This window comes from Brachionichthys hirsutus, chromosome 13 (genome assembly GCF_040956055.1).
Source record: "Brachionichthys hirsutus isolate HB-005 chromosome 13, CSIRO-AGI_Bhir_v1, whole genome shotgun sequence".
Taxonomy (NCBI): Eukaryota; Metazoa; Chordata; class Actinopteri; order Lophiiformes; family Brachionichthyidae; genus Brachionichthys; species Brachionichthys hirsutus.
Genome location: NC_090909.1, coordinates 7,202,948 through 7,216,497, shown reverse-complemented (window position 1 = coordinate 7,216,497; position 13,550 = coordinate 7,202,948). Strand labels below are relative to the sequence as shown.

Below are 13,550 nucleotides of genomic sequence, written 5' to 3'. Positions count from 1 at the left end.
ACTTTCAAAGAGAGCAAAAACTCCATAAAACAAAATAAATAAATATTTGGAGAAAGAAAAAAGAAAGGCATAAAATTCTTACAACATAGTACAGTATACATAATTTCAAGACAACTTTTTTCAGAAGAATGACGTCATCATGCAATTGAAATTCAGTGAAAAGTGTTGTCCGCTCCTGCCATCTACTGGTAGAAATATAAAATCAAAACCTCCCAAACTCTTTAATCCTAGTTCTGAAACAACACATAATCAAAGTATTTGATTAATCATTTTCTACAATAAGGTAATAGAAGTCATGTGCATAGAAAAATTAATTATCACATTTGTGAATCCATTTCTACTTCAGTCTAGCATTTCCAGAGTCTGGAGAGCAGCGTGTCGTTCTCCTGAGTGTCTCTGCCGCTGAGAGAATATCCTGCGTGCCTTATGCTCGAGTTTTATCCAGATAATGCTTCAGTTGAGTTCACAGTTCTTCTCTGCTTCCTTTTTATCAATGGAGCCGTTGAGATTACGTGGAGTCATCATTTTAATATGTGCCAGTCCGTCGTGTTTGACAAGATTCTGCAAATCAGGCGTTGATCTCCCAGTAGCAACATTTTTAAATTGTTTTTTTTATTTATGTTGAAATTCCTTTTAAGTGAGGTGTGTGTGTGTGAAAATGACAAGTCTTCATTTTTATTGAAGTTTTGTACCTTCCAGGAAGAAGGATTTTATTAAGGCTGATGATTGTGGTTATCTTACACAACACGATATACGCCTCACTGATATGAACCTTTATAGTGATAAAGGTGCGCACATCTAAATCAGGCATATCTAAACACAGATATTTAAGCTCATTGAAAACACCTTCTTTCAGGGTAAAGGTCCCACAGGATAGAGGAGCAGAAATGTTTTAATGGCTATGTATTGGTGTATTGTGTTTGTATGGAGATTTATGTACAATGGTTATATATACCTGCATATTGCACGTAGAAAAACATCAAGTGATAAATTAAAGGTTTTCAAACACAGGTGGTCATCGTTGTCCAGCCTTTCTGTTCCTGCTTAATCTTGTATAGAACATGCTTGAGATATATATACTGAATTATATAATTTTCGCTGTAAATTCTTCCCAGCCATAAGTATAGCATTAGAAAATCCAATAGTTAACCTATGATTGTTAGTTTTGTCTTACAATTTTCTGTTTTATGAGGAGCCCAGAGTCAGAACGAGTTGTGACAAACACCAAAGGATGCATTGCTTCATATCCCTAACATGGCTAATAATAATAATAGTTGATCATAAACACATCACAGATGACGAGATTGTACGAGGAGGTGTTTTTCATTTACTGCAGAAATCCTCTTAAAACAATTTAAATGTATTGTGCAGTAGACAATACATGCAATAAAGGCAAAGCAGTGTCATGTTTCAATGTTGTAAAAATATTTTAATAGCCACACTCACAAGTGAGCCATGTTACTATAAGACATGCTTCAAGTATACTATACTAAGAAAGTTATTCTCTCTTTGTCTCTAATGATGACAAAGCTACTAATACAAGTTAATATGGCTTAAGAACTGGATATACATGGATATAAATACTCTCTTCAGTAATGATTTAAATAATGAATTTTCTTTTTTATATATATCTAAATATATATAAAAACTTGATACTGGTTTATTCTGAATTTAATAACTATAATAGTTAGGACAAAAGGGTATCTTTTTGTCGAGATACCATCTTCTTCTTGTAGGAAACATAGACCAGCCTGCACAGGGCGTACAGGGGTATTATCAGAGTGGGAACCCCCGCCAAGAGAAAGATGACCACGTAGACCCAGGCAGGGTACGGCACTGACGCCATCGCTGGGAAATCTTCCTGGAAACCGCAAAAAACACTGATTTGTCACTTTGACATCCTGCAGCGTTACTCAGAAATGTTTAAAGCACATTGTTAACTTAGATAATTTGCCTTGATGTATGTTTAGAATAAAACAAAATAAAAATGAAACAAGCTTCTGAACTTACAGAGCTGGGATCCCAGACTAAATAGGTGAGCTCTATTTGGGTTTGTGTCACCAGGTAGAAAACCAATATAATCAGAACCAGAAGAGGACTGAGGAACCTCCATGAAATCTGCCACAAGATGGAAGGCTTATGTCCGATCATGAACTCGATGTCCTTGTTGAACCTGCCACGCAAGAAGCATTTAATTAGATTGTGTAAATGTATTTAAACTTGCTGTGCAGAACCCATACTACTGCAATATTTGGTGTAGCCCATGGCTATACGACGCATCTGACAATGAATGACTAAATTAGTATCAAACCCATTTTTATCAAAGTTATCAAAAACAAAACAATGAGCTGGATGGCACTAAATGGTGAAAAGCATTTGAAAAGACAAGAAGAATGTTGATGGAAATGCTGCTATAGTTTCCATGTATAAAAATATTCTTACTGCAGCAAATAAATCGGATAAATAGCAGCATTGTGTTTCCTAGTTAATGAAATCCAAACCATGCACGCATAGCTTTAGCTCAGGAAGTGCAGATTGCACGTCATTCTTTTAAGCTTCATGCACGAACCTGTCGATGCCATAGATGTAGACAACAGCGATCATCTCCATCAATCCGATGGTCAGAAGCGGAACTGATCCACCAAAGTTGTCAAAGAGAGTGACCCAATAAAGACCTGAATGCTGAGCAAACAGGATGGAGATGATGAAAGCAACAAGACACGTCACACCTGAGACACACACACACATGCACAAAAACAAATCAGGCAATCAGTCAATGTGGAATCCTATCCAGGATAGCTCCATGTATAAAACACACTACCGGTTAGGGCTTCTTGGGGCCAATGATTTGGTAATATTTTCAGGTCTTTCAGTGGAACCACCACTCCCTCAATGTTACCAAACAAAGTTGAGATTCCCAAGCAGAGAAGCATGATGAAGAAGAGGATAGACCAGGCTACAGAACCCGGCAGCTTTGTGATGGCTTCTGTGAACACAATGAAAGCCAGACCTGTTCCCTCCACACCCTGCAAAAAAACCGCATCCGTCACATTGCAAGCGAGCGCGAAACACAGTCCAAACCCGGGAAATCAAAAGTCACCTCGCTGAGAAACGTCTGCACGTCACACGCTTTGATGCCTAACCCAAGAACGAGATCTGGATGCGAGCTGTTGAAATGTTGAAGGGCTTCGTCGTAGTTGCTCGTCGTGATGCTGCCTTCAGCGAGCTCAAATGCATTTGATAATGCCAGGATGTTCCTGCGGGGAATATTGTAAATGTGATCTATTTCAAGTGATTGGAATTGTAAATATTTGAAAATACAGTTTCCCTCTTAACAACATAATTTATTTTTCTTACATAATCTTGTGATTGAATCGGTGCCTTTTGGCAGTGACTGCTAATCTTTCAAACGTAGAACTTGCTGCTACTCACATGCTGTTGCAGTTGTCGTATTTCTCTGTGGCCCTGAAGCCAATGATGGAGTAGGTGACCGTCGCGGTGTAGATCGAGGTGAGGCCAGTCACGACAGTCAGAAACACGGCGTCCTGCATGCAGTTGTTGCTTTGAGAAGAAACGGATGTTTCAGGAACACAAGTCAGGGGAAGCGTTGCCATTGTCTTGTGAGAGAATGCTGCAATAGAACTTCAATAAATATGCTGCTTCTTACTGAATAGGGTTGTAGCTTGAGAAGGAAATGAGGCCTCCCCATGCTATGCTAAAGGCATAAAAGACATGGGCACCTGCATCCAGCCAAGTCGTTGGATTAATCAGCTCTTTGACCTGCAAGAGAAGAGACAACGCTTCATCTGGGTTATGAATTTCATCCTATATTTAGCGACAACAAAAGCACACCTGTGGTGTGAAGAGATACTTGATTCCATTCAGGGAGCCTTTGAGAGTCAGCCCTCTGATCAGGAAGATGGCGAGCACGATGTAAGGCAGGATGGCCGTGACGTACACGGCCTGAGGTCGAGACAAGACAAGCGCAAAATCAACTTGAACAGTCAGGAATGTGTTAAAAAAATTTATCCTGCCTTTAATGAAGGATGAATGAAACAAAAAATTGTGCAGAGACGATTTTAATCTTTGTTTATAAGAAAAGTCTCTCAAATTAATATGTTGTTTCTGTCTTTCATAAAAAAAAAAATGTCCCCTGGCAATTCTTGATGTAAGTTACAGGAATACCTCGACATATGAGAGTTCTGAGTTACGAGCCAGTCTGCAGGCAACATTTTGCTTTGAGATGCGAGTATCTAGTCTAGAGAAACTTCCAGATGCTTGCGCTGAATGGTCGAGTTCAGGTATTCACCAGGTATTCCCCCGTTGTGTTTTCATTATTGCCTTTATCTGTGAGTATTCCTTATAAGCGGCGGGTCCAAAGAAAGCGAGTGGTAAGAATGGCAGTGACAAGAAAAGACGCGTGATGACGATGGAGATGAAGCATTAAATAATCGATCAACATGACCGTGGCGTCCGCGTAAGCGATGTAGCACGCCAGTATGAGCGGAGAACATTGACGATATGTACAATCCTCAAACAGAAGGATGATACCAAGAAAACAAAGCCTTCCAAAGGCAGAACTATTATGTCTAGGTGTATGTAAGTATAAGGTACAATTACGGTATAAAGTGTCTTGTACTGTCCAACATGGGAAAAATGTATTTGACATACGAGCGATTTGAGTTACGAGCTCAGTCCAGGAACAAATCATACTCGTATGTCAAGGTATTACTGTACTTAGCTGAGTTATCCAAAAATGTAAAAAAAAAAGTTCAACAAACCTTTCCTGATGTGCTGATTCCCCGTATGTAACAGAGACCGATTAAAAACCAGGCACCAAACAGACAGGCCACTATAGGCCAGTGGATCCCTCCAGAGTCGGCAATAGAGGCTGAACTATTCAGAGTCACTCTGTAAAAGTAGTAATCCACAGTGGAGCTCTGCTGACACTCCGGCACAAACCCTGAAGGCGACACACGGCGCTGATTGAAACAGAGCAGTTTGATGTTCGTGTGGAAGCACGGGTTGATAATGTGTGTGTGTTCAGATACCTGTTCCATTGTCATTGAGAGGACACTGGGTCCAAGGTAGAGGGCTTTGAAACGAGTTGAAGAGGTACCACAGGATCCAGGCTATTAAGGTGTTGTAGTACAGCCCAATAATTAAGGAAACCAGCATGGAGGCTATACCTGAGGGACAGCGCCACCAAAGGTAAAATTGCACAAATAGCAAATTAGCAGGGGTCTTTAATTGTTTTTTTTATTCTACTTGCTCGAGCTCATTTCACATACCGACCCCAGTCAGATAAGGGCTAATGGCTGTCCACGCACCCACACTGCCTTTCCTGAGACGCTGACCAATGGCAAACTCCAGCAGCAGGAGAGGCAGTCCTTCCAGCACCAGCAGGATCAGGTAGGGAATCAGGAAGGCACCTGGAAAACGTGTGACGAGTAGCACAATTATACACCCACGTTGTTGCATTCATGACAATCAATTATTTCAGCATCCTACATATGAAAATGTTTTACCCAAGAAAGACTTTGCTCATACAAACACACACACATACAAACGCATGCAAATGCACATACAGTACATATAAATAAAGAATTAGTGATAGTGACATAAAATTACCTTATTTCTAGGATTTTGTAGATAACTAAGTTGATCTTTCAAAGTCTGCTTTTTTATTATATATATTATGTAACACATCCAAGAGATGTTTTCATTCTCAGAGGTCTGATTCCTATCATGTTTTTTGTGGTATAGTTTGAGTTGTGCCAAGCCATCTGCTGCTTTTCATGCGGTTCAGCACGTTTTGCTAAATGGTTGCTGCATGTCTCCTTGTGCTGAAACCCTGGGCCGTTTATGTTGATTGTAGACAGCTGAGTTTTTAAATAGCTTTATATTCTTCGTATTCTGAGCAGTGATTTTTTTTTGTAGATGGTGAAACAACAGAGTTTTCGAGCTGTCTAATTGTGAGTGATTTCTGACAAAGTTAGCAAAAGTCTTTTTTTTTTGGGAAACATTTGGATTTCAAAGACAAAATTACCACCATGCAAGACAGAGTGATGCAATTTGCGGAACATGATCCCAAAGGGTTAGGAGACGAAGGGAAACAATTCTGACTTTAATCAAACATTTTACCAGAGCTAATCCAGTAACAGGAATAATCAAAGGTAAACTTGTACCGAGGCATCAGCCCAGACAAGTAGGAACCATTGGCATGTTGGGTACCAAATTTACTGATCCCAAATTTGCAGATGGTTAGAGAAAGGAGAACCAGCCTGCCTTCCCAGCAGGAGTTTCACCAACACGAGCGCAACCCACGTCTATCGCCACAATTTACTAATAGGCTGGTGAACCTGGGTTGGATCACCTTCAAGGACAGCAAATTAAGATGCAGATAGATGCTCCCTGAGATGCTCCCTGAGTCCCAGGATAGATTTCCAATGCAGGAGGGGAAATCATCCTGCATCCTCCTCCTCCGTTTCCAGGAAACAGAGGGCTTGATGACCAAAAGTCAGAAGGATCTTGGACCAATTGGAACCATGTGTTGTTGTTGTTGTTGTTTTTTTACAACACTGGAACACTGCAGGCTGATTCCCCCATCTCCTAAGTCTAAAGAAAAAGCATCCTTTCATACTCCGTAAGGTTTGTAGGTAGGCTGGACTCACGGCTAACTGGAAAAAAAGTGCAGTTTCATGGAGAGAGTTGCAGTATCTGGGATACAAGGAGGATCTTCTAATAGATAACACGGCAGCTATTGCAGCCAATCCCTGGCCCAAGACGGAAAAACGGGTTAGAGGACTCTTGGACTCTATGTGGGCTTCTATTTGGCTGCTATTGGTGGTTCATGTCCAGCTTCGCCTACTTGACCAGCCCACCCACTGACCCGAAGAAAGGCGCCTCAGATCCGGTTCAGTGGTCCAAGCTGGCATTTGAGAGGGTGAAGCAGGCCTTCTGGACGCACACACACACTTAACTTTACACACATAGTAAACTGATTTGTTCTGAGGGTAATTTCATCTCAGTAGGGATGAGGGGGTCGACTACTTAGTGCCATAAGAGAGGGATACCAATCTAAGGAGCAATGCAGTGGTTTGGTTAGTGTTCAATAGCAACAGACAGAGCGCGTGCGATCAGTTCAGGGAAGCAGGGTTAGGAATGACGTGATTATAACAGGCGTTTTGTGTTGTAGTGATTGACTTTCACATATTGCAATAATGCACTAGACCAATGGAAAGACTTGCACAAGTCTGTCAGACTGGAGAGCCATGCCATGCTGTAAAGCACCTATGTTTGTGTTTGGACTGAAGGATGCTTTAAAGTGTATGTTTTTTTGTTGTTGACTTTACCAACATTTACCAACCGTTACCTTCTGCGCATCAGCGAGAGCCCACATTGGAAGCAGAGCGAACTGTTACAGATATATACACAAAGACTGGTGAATGTTTGAGAAAGTTCACAGTTCAGATACACAATATTAGCAGTGACCACTAACTCTGCATCTCTATGACTCATCTAGTCCCTTTAAGAAAATCCAAAGATGTTAAAAAAGAAAAACGAAAAAAATACCAAACGGGTATTGAGGAGGTTAGCTACACAAAAATTCATGAACTCATTCAAGAACTGGCAGTAGCGGTGCAGTTTAACAAGATATTCTCCTTTTGACATTGCCCTATTAGAGATTGCCACAGCAGATCATCTTCTTCCAATGCCCTTTGTTCCCTGTGTCCTCCTTCCTCACACCAGTCACCTGTATGTCCTCCCTCACTGCATCCATAAACCTCCACACTGGTCTGCCTTTTCTCTTCTTCCCTGGCAGCTCTTTCTTCAGCATCCTTTCCCCAACACAGGTATCATCTCTCCTACACACCATGTCCAAACCATTTTCACCTCGTCTCTCACTTTCCTACCAAACTGTCCAACATGTGCTCTCAATTTAAGATACTTATTCTTAATCCTGACCATTCTGGTCCTCGGCTCTACCACCTCCAGGTCCGCCCCCCAGTCTCGTGAAACCTTTTCCAATTCTCCAGATTTTCCTACACGCCTCTGGCAACTTCTCACTTTTCAGGATTGACTGAAACGATTGAGTCAGAAAGCCTACTGCCATGTCATCCAAACATTTCCATAACTCCACAGGTATGTCGTCTGGCTCTGGACCAAAAGCCGTGCCACTCTTCCTCTTCTTTAACTCTGTCCTCACTCCATCCTTGCTAATTAATCACGCAATCTATAATTTCAACATCCTCCGCTCTTATTTTCCTTGTTCATCAGCTCCTTGTAGTACTCCTCCCACCTTCTCAACACACTCTCATCACTAGCCCTTCGTCACCGTTACCTGATGTACATCCTTCCCAGCCATGCCCCTTTGCCTAGCTAACCTGTCCCAAGTCCTCATCACATGCCTTTGCCTTTGCCTTTTCCACTGCTTTCATTGCAGTCAAGAATTGAGAGTTCATGTGCAATTTATTAAAATGAATGAAGTAAAAGGTTATTTTCATCTGAGCTTACCTCCTCCATGAGATTGACACAAGTAAGGGAATCTCCACACAGCTCCAATGCCAATGCAGAAGCCCACACAGGTCAGGATGTACTGGGATTTGTTGTCCCATTTCGGCCTGCTATCTGCCTTCTCTACCTCCATCCTCTCCAGGTCCTCGTACGAAAGGATTCTGTCATCCAGTCCTGGGTTAGGAAGTATCAATCTCATGGCGACCCCGCTGAAGCGTTACGCTGTCGTTGTTGGATCGCACAATGAGGTTTTAGTGTTTGCTAATCAGCGATTGTGGAACAGGTTTATGATGCTTTACTTTATTGCTACAGTCCAGATTAACAAGGTCATCTGTTTTATTTTTCAGTTACAGTCCCATCAAGGATATACATTTACAAGACACACGTCGGGGGATTTAAAAGGCATTGCTTCACTGTTCACTCACACAAAATGGAAACATCAATATAAGTTATCCCATTCAGTTTTCCCTTCTCCTTTCTTTCCGAGAGCCTCGGCTGAGATTGTTTGAATGTCCACCTTGCACTTTGAGAACCTGAGATAATCATATTGCCACATGACAGTGAGGTTGATAATGACGTAGTAGTTGTGTAGTCCATTGAGGATAAAATCAATTCTCAGGAGGATGATAAAAGGTACTGTGTAGTTTTAATGGAGGCCCGGTTCAGACCTATTATTTGCATCCACTCTGAATGATCTGATCAAAAACAGATCATCGGTGGGTTTAGACCTTTTTTGGGGGCCATCAAGCAGCGATATTCTCTAATACATATTGCATGCATTAAAAATGTGCAGTGCCACTCTGACAGACAAAACGAACTGACCCACACATCAGCCAATAGAAATACAAAATACTGGCTCGTGCTTGGCTTGTAAACACGGGCGCAGGCTAAACTTCTCATCTCACGAGGGCGTTCTGACAGTTCTGCGTGAGGCGTGCAAAGGCTCGTTGGCTTTTAATGCTAATGTTAAAAAGGCACGTTTTAGTGATGCTGCGTTAAGAGTTTGTTTCCGAGTTGGGGAGCCGCAACAGTGTAAAGTTTTATTAGTAATGTATCCACAATAACAGATTCCTGATGTGTTTAATTATGCGTTATGTGTTAAGTGGCAGTATAAAGTGTCATCTGCAGCTCATCTACGCAGGCCTGACAGTTTCGTTATTACAACTAGCTTATGTTATTCACTTGTTATTAACATTGGTGTTGGTTCAGGCTTAGCATATGACTATGTCACTGAAGATGTCATGAAAACACTATAAGCTATTTGTTTATAACAGGTTGGGGAAGGTTGGGTTGCTGGAAGAATGAAGAAGAAGAAGCTGCTTGTTTATAATTAACTCATTGAGTGCCAGCCATTTTAAGCTCAGCTATATGCCCCAGTTTTCGCGCATTTGTTCCGATTTTCCAAGCCCACAGAATATTCTTTACCATGACTATGCACACATCAAACCTACCAAATGACAGATTAAAGTCTCTTCTTTCATCAGAAAAAAGGTGTGTTTTGGAGTTATTGGCCGTTTAAAACAGGCAGATTTCAATGTCAGGGCAGGTGAATGTTTGAGTTTCAAAGAACGTCTTTAGACGTCAGTGGCACTCAAAGAGTTAATGGGGAAGGGAAAGAGACGAGTCTGATTGCGTACCTTTAGTTCTGTTAATGGTGTATTACTGCGGTACCTCTGATGACTACTGGAGTCCCTCAAACTGAAAGAGAGAGAAGATATAAATTTAACTACAGCAGGCCTAATAGGGGTAAAAAAAAGACTTAGATTAGAACATCAGTCTCGGAAATATATAAATACAAACAAACAGAGGACCATAAAACAGATTGTGATTTGACATATAAATAGCATGAAATATATTAATTTTATGTATTGGTGAGAGTCATAATTTTTAACTATTAATGTTGCTAAAACTAAGATGGCCATCGATTGAGGACCCCTTCGGTCATCTCCCCCATCACGATGCATAACCAGGAGATGGATCTGGTACCATTTTAGACAGCACACTTTGCTTTGAGCCTCACAATGCTGTCTGTAAGAAGGCTCGCCAGAGATTGTACTTTCATCTGAAGATCCATAGTTTTTAATGTCAAGAGGTCTTTTACGGTAGTTTTATTCTTGTTTTATTGAAGCTGTTTTAACCTAATCTTGTATCTGCTGGCGCGGTTCGCTGGCTGTGAAGCACATGAAGCGTGTCCACTGAATAGCGACCTTGTGCAGTAAGATTGCAGGTGTTCCCCTGGTCGACCTGCAGGAGCTGTACCAGGCCAGGGCTTTAAAGGGAGCCAGATCCATCCTGGCTGATCGGAGTCATCCATTCATTGTATGGTGAATTTCTGCTGCTTCCTTTGGGACACAGGTATATTTTGCCTTGATGGCTCCAAGTGTTGTATACATTTATTAGGTGAGATCAGTGGGATTCTGCCTCTTTCAAAAATTACTTTATTCTTCGCTGCATCAGAAAAGACGATGATGAGGAGCAGAGTCAAGATTAATCTCATATCTGCAGCAATCATGTAAAACGTAATGATGACAAGACCAAAACCATTGTGTTTTCAATCAGAGAGGTCAATGCTTACAGGTACTTTGGGTTTATGTTAAAAAAAAACAATTGATTAACTAATTTAGCTCAGAGTAAAAAACAAACAAAAACATGTTGTTCCCCAGTGATGAAATATCTGAATCCTTTCAGGACAGGATCCAGGATCCTGAACTCAGATTTCCGGACAGGATTACATGTTTCATTTCACATAGTCCACAACTGTATTTCTTTTTTTTGTCAGATTAGAATTGTCTTATGTATAGACAGGCTAATGACTCCTTCTATCCCTCCCTTGTGTCTAAAATAGTCTAAAACTATGAAGTAATTAATAATACAATTTCCAGGAAATGTGTTTGCACAAGACACTCTTCTTTAATCATTTTTTTTTTGTCAATCATAAATTAAACTGGTAGGTAATCAAATGCACCACTAATGATCAAAGTTCAGTTTGACATTAGTCACACTTTGTAACTATTAGACCAGTTACTTGTAACTTGATTGCGATCATAACTTTTGCACATTGCATTCACACTACGGACGGCTGTGCTTCCATTTCCATTTGTTCCTGTAGAGAGGCAAATTAGTATCATCAGGTTGAATGAACTATCACAGAGAGGCTCCCACCACAGGAATAGTGGTTAGTTAAAACGTAGCTGTTGAAGCCCTGAATATTGTTGACGAACACTTAATTGTCTATATATTTTCTTAGTGTGTTGTGTGAAGTCTACCCTTCCTGTTCAAGCACAGCACATCCACTATATGATTATTCATATGGATGTTTAGCAAGCTGACCTCATCACACACAATGACAGGCTTTTTCTTTTGCATTTTTATTATTTAAGCACATACATTTTTTTACAGTACTGTTTAAAAAAAATACAAAATAAGGCACAAACATAAAGGTTCAACAAAACGTAACAACAATGTACTCAATAAGATAATAGATGATAATATTTGTGTTCAGGCCACTCACCTCCGTTGGGCCACTCTCCAGGTACTTTGGGCTGAAAGATACCCTGAGGTGACAGAGCACCAATTCAAAGCCTCTGGAAGATACCATGCAGTAATTAGTGTGGGGGAGTTGGCATTACTGAAATATGTTACACTTTTTTCATGAATCTATTGAAATGTGTCATATTAATGAGAATCAGGAAATCAAACTAAGCCTTATGTAGTGTAGCTCTGCTTTAATATATATTTCTTGTGTATATACATCAATCTGATGATTATTCTGGGTTGGATTCCCCTGCTCTGTGGTGAGGGATTGAGGTTGTTTCCTGTGGCAGGCTACATAAAGCCACCCACCTGCAGGGCTGTTTGAAATAATGGTGGAGAAAGCGGTGTAAACCTGAGTTTAGCAGTCTTTGATACCCCCAGAGTGCCACACACCTGATATGCCACCATCCAGCGTGTGAGCAATACATAGAATAATATAAATTCTTATTTCAACAATTACAATTCACATCAATCAAAACTTGCCTTCCAACTTTCACGTATGAATCTGATGTGCCGTTCGATAATCCACATTATTGGTTTCATGGCATGTTTGAGATGCTGATTTGGCATCCTAGATCATTGCATTATAAGGAATCACTTTCACTATATATGTATATAGTATATACATCCATATATGCGTATACACACAACTGTACATACATGCATTTACAATTAAATAACAGAATGTTATTTCTATAATTTATATGCTGATAAAAATTCAATAATTCTTTTATTTTCAACATAAGTTTCTCCCCCCTTACACCCCCCCACCCCCCCAAAAAAGGGATAGTTAACACAAACGCACAGAAAAAAGGAGGTCAAGCAACTACAGAGGTTAATTTGGAAATGACCTTCCAACCAGGTTCGATTGAAGTAACTGGCTGTATGATTAAGAGGAGTGAAGGTTGTCAGCAGCTATGTGATCAATTAGAAGATTTTTTACTTTGCTTGATATTTATGTTATTTCTAAACAGTCTTCCTTTCAGGCGCATACTATTCCAAATGTGCTGCACGCTGTAGGATGTAACAGCGACATGTGGCATTTTCTCATGGGTTTTGTCTGGGAAATTAAATTGTTGTAGTCAGTAAAGTGCAAATTATTCCATGGTTCAATTCCAGCCTGTCTGAAGCGATTTGAGAGGCTTATTTATTTTCTGCGTTGAATCATTTTTAATTTCCTGTGTTCCTGGAGTTTACAGTTACATAACCATGACCAGGCAGTGTTAGATTTAGAGGGTTAACTATCAAACATGAAGTTACGAGTTTGATTAAAGGAAAACTTGGGAGGTAAGGCAGGTGGGTGTGGAAAGGAGTGGATTAATCATTGTTACAGACACAAATCAAGACAGTTTACTCAAAGAGTTGTGTAATATGTTGTATAACATGGAGGCAGCTCCTTTCCCCAACACAGGTATCATCTCCGCTACTTACACGCCCGAACCATTTTCACCTCGTCTCTCTCTTTCCCACCAAACTGTCCAACATGTGCTCTCAATTTC

The 13,550-nt window shown here is 40.5% G+C and overlaps 1 protein-coding gene across 1 annotated transcript; it reads right to left on the bottom strand.

The window, feature by feature from the left end:
- Positions 1-1,687: 1,687 nt before the first annotated feature.
- On the bottom strand, positions 1,688-8,716 carry LOC137902813 (sodium-dependent neutral amino acid transporter B(0)AT1-like). The gene is made up of 12 exons (XM_068746896.1): positions 8,518-8,716; positions 5,292-5,432; positions 5,052-5,189; positions 4,782-4,963; positions 3,853-3,963; positions 3,668-3,780; positions 3,433-3,561; positions 3,101-3,257; positions 2,822-3,026; positions 2,570-2,729; positions 2,011-2,173; positions 1,688-1,861 (listed from the first exon to the last, which is right to left on the bottom strand). Exons 1-12 carry the CDS (start codon positions 8,714-8,716, stop codon positions 1,688-1,690), a joined length of 1,872 nt encoding a protein of 623 aa, XP_068602997.1.
- Positions 8,717-13,550: the final 4,834 nt, after the last annotated feature.

Coding starts and splice junctions, on each gene's coding strand:
- LOC137902813 (XM_068746896.1), bottom strand. CDS start 8,716: ATGAGATTGATACTTCCTAACCCAGGACTGGATGACAGAATCCTTTCG. Junction 4,964..5,051: donor TCTCAATGACAATGGAACAG/GTATCTGAACAC, acceptor TGTCGCCTTCAG/GGTTTGTGCCGGAGTGTCAG. Junction 3,258..3,432: donor TACGACAACTGCAACAGCAT/GTGAGTAGCAGC, acceptor TATTCCCCGCAG/GAACATCCTGGCATTATCAA.